Source organism: Protopterus annectens, chromosome 3.part1 (assembly GCF_019279795.1).
Source record: "Protopterus annectens isolate FY-2018-M chromosome 3.part1, PAN1.0, whole genome shotgun sequence".
Classification (NCBI taxonomy): domain Eukaryota; kingdom Metazoa; phylum Chordata; order Ceratodontiformes; family Protopteridae; genus Protopterus; species Protopterus annectens.
Genome location: NC_056732.1, coordinates 10056226 through 10057508, shown reverse-complemented (window position 1 = coordinate 10057508; position 1283 = coordinate 10056226). Strand labels below are relative to the sequence as shown.

General features: G+C 39.4%; 1 protein-coding gene across 1 annotated transcript; it reads left to right on the top strand.

Annotated features, from left to right (window-relative positions):
- Positions 1-572: 572 nt before the first annotated feature.
- On the top strand, positions 573-1043 carry LOC122798837 (deoxyuridine 5'-triphosphate nucleotidohydrolase-like). The gene has a single exon (XM_044067960.1). The coding sequence runs from the start codon at positions 573-575 to the stop codon at positions 1041-1043; it is 471 nt and encodes a 156-aa protein (XP_043923895.1).
- Positions 1044-1283: the final 240 nt, after the last annotated feature.

The following is a 1283-nucleotide window of genomic DNA, read 5'->3' as shown; positions in this document are numbered from 1 at the left end:
TACAGTGCCCTGTATGTCAGCATATGCAACACAGACCGATGCCACACATTGTACAGGGTCACTTAGGCAGAGGCAAGCTACCTGGGCAAATCTGGCAGCTTGATTACATATGACCATTACCCTTTAGTAAAGGATGTCAATACCTATGTACAGCAGTGGATACATATTCAGGGCATTTACTAGCCTATCCATGTAAAAGAGCTACGCAGGTAAACACCTTGAAAACAATTGATTTGATCATTTTGTATAATGGCATTCCTCTCCAAATACAAACCGACAATGGCTCACATTTTAAGGGAATAATGGTACAGGATTATAGTAAACAGCACAACACTGAATGGGTGTGTCAATCCCTTATTATCCACAAGTGGCAGCTTTGACTGAGAGAATGAATGGATTGTTAAAATAGCAATTAAGAAAGTTAGGAAATGGTTCCCTACAAAATTGGACAGACAATCTGAACATGGCTCTAAGTTTTAAATAATGGACCAACTGCAGAAAGTGAGACTCCTCTAATGAGGATATTGGCTCCATCATTGCAAATCAAGCCTTATGTAGCCACCAATATCGTTATGTACTGGGAAATGAAAGAGGATTCTCTGGCTCCATTTAGAGCAACTCCAGAACCAGCAGGGTTAGATTTGCATGCCTTACAAATGTATAGGTTAAAACCCAGAGGCATTCAACTGATTGAAACAGGAATAGGCATTCAAATATCTCCTGAAAATTTTGGTTTGACAGCACCCCGATTGGGACTAACTTTAAATGGTATACAGATTATGGTAGGTGTCACTGATGCTGATTACCAAGGTGAAATCAAAGTGATATTAATAAACACTGGTGCTTCAAACTTGCTAATACAAAAGGGGAAGAGTGGCTCAACTTCTTATAACACCAGTGTATGGCAGGCCTGTGGTAAAGAGAACAGCCCCCACCACTGTGACAGAGGAGATAAGGGATTTGGATCCACAAACAAAAATAATGGTGCAAAAATGTGGATCCAATCACCAAAATTACCTGAGCCATCTGAAGTTGTTGCATAACACCATTCTAGTAATGAGACCGGGACAAGAAAAATGGGAATCTGTACCTGCAAACAAATGTTATCTAAGAAAATAAATACATTGCCTTTTTGTGATTTCAGATTTCATTGAAATGCATAGCAATTGTTGTACTATGTGAAGTCCATCTGGTCGAATCTATAGCACCGGATGTGAAGGAACAGAAACTTAACACTGCAATACAGTGGGGATGGATTAAAAGTACAATAGAACACAGTTAAA

Bases quoted from the DNA above. Each gene is read 5' to 3' on its own strand.
- LOC122798837 (XM_044067960.1), top strand. From the start codon at position 573: ATGTACTGGGAAATGAAAGAGGATTCTCTGGCTCCATTTAGAGCAACT.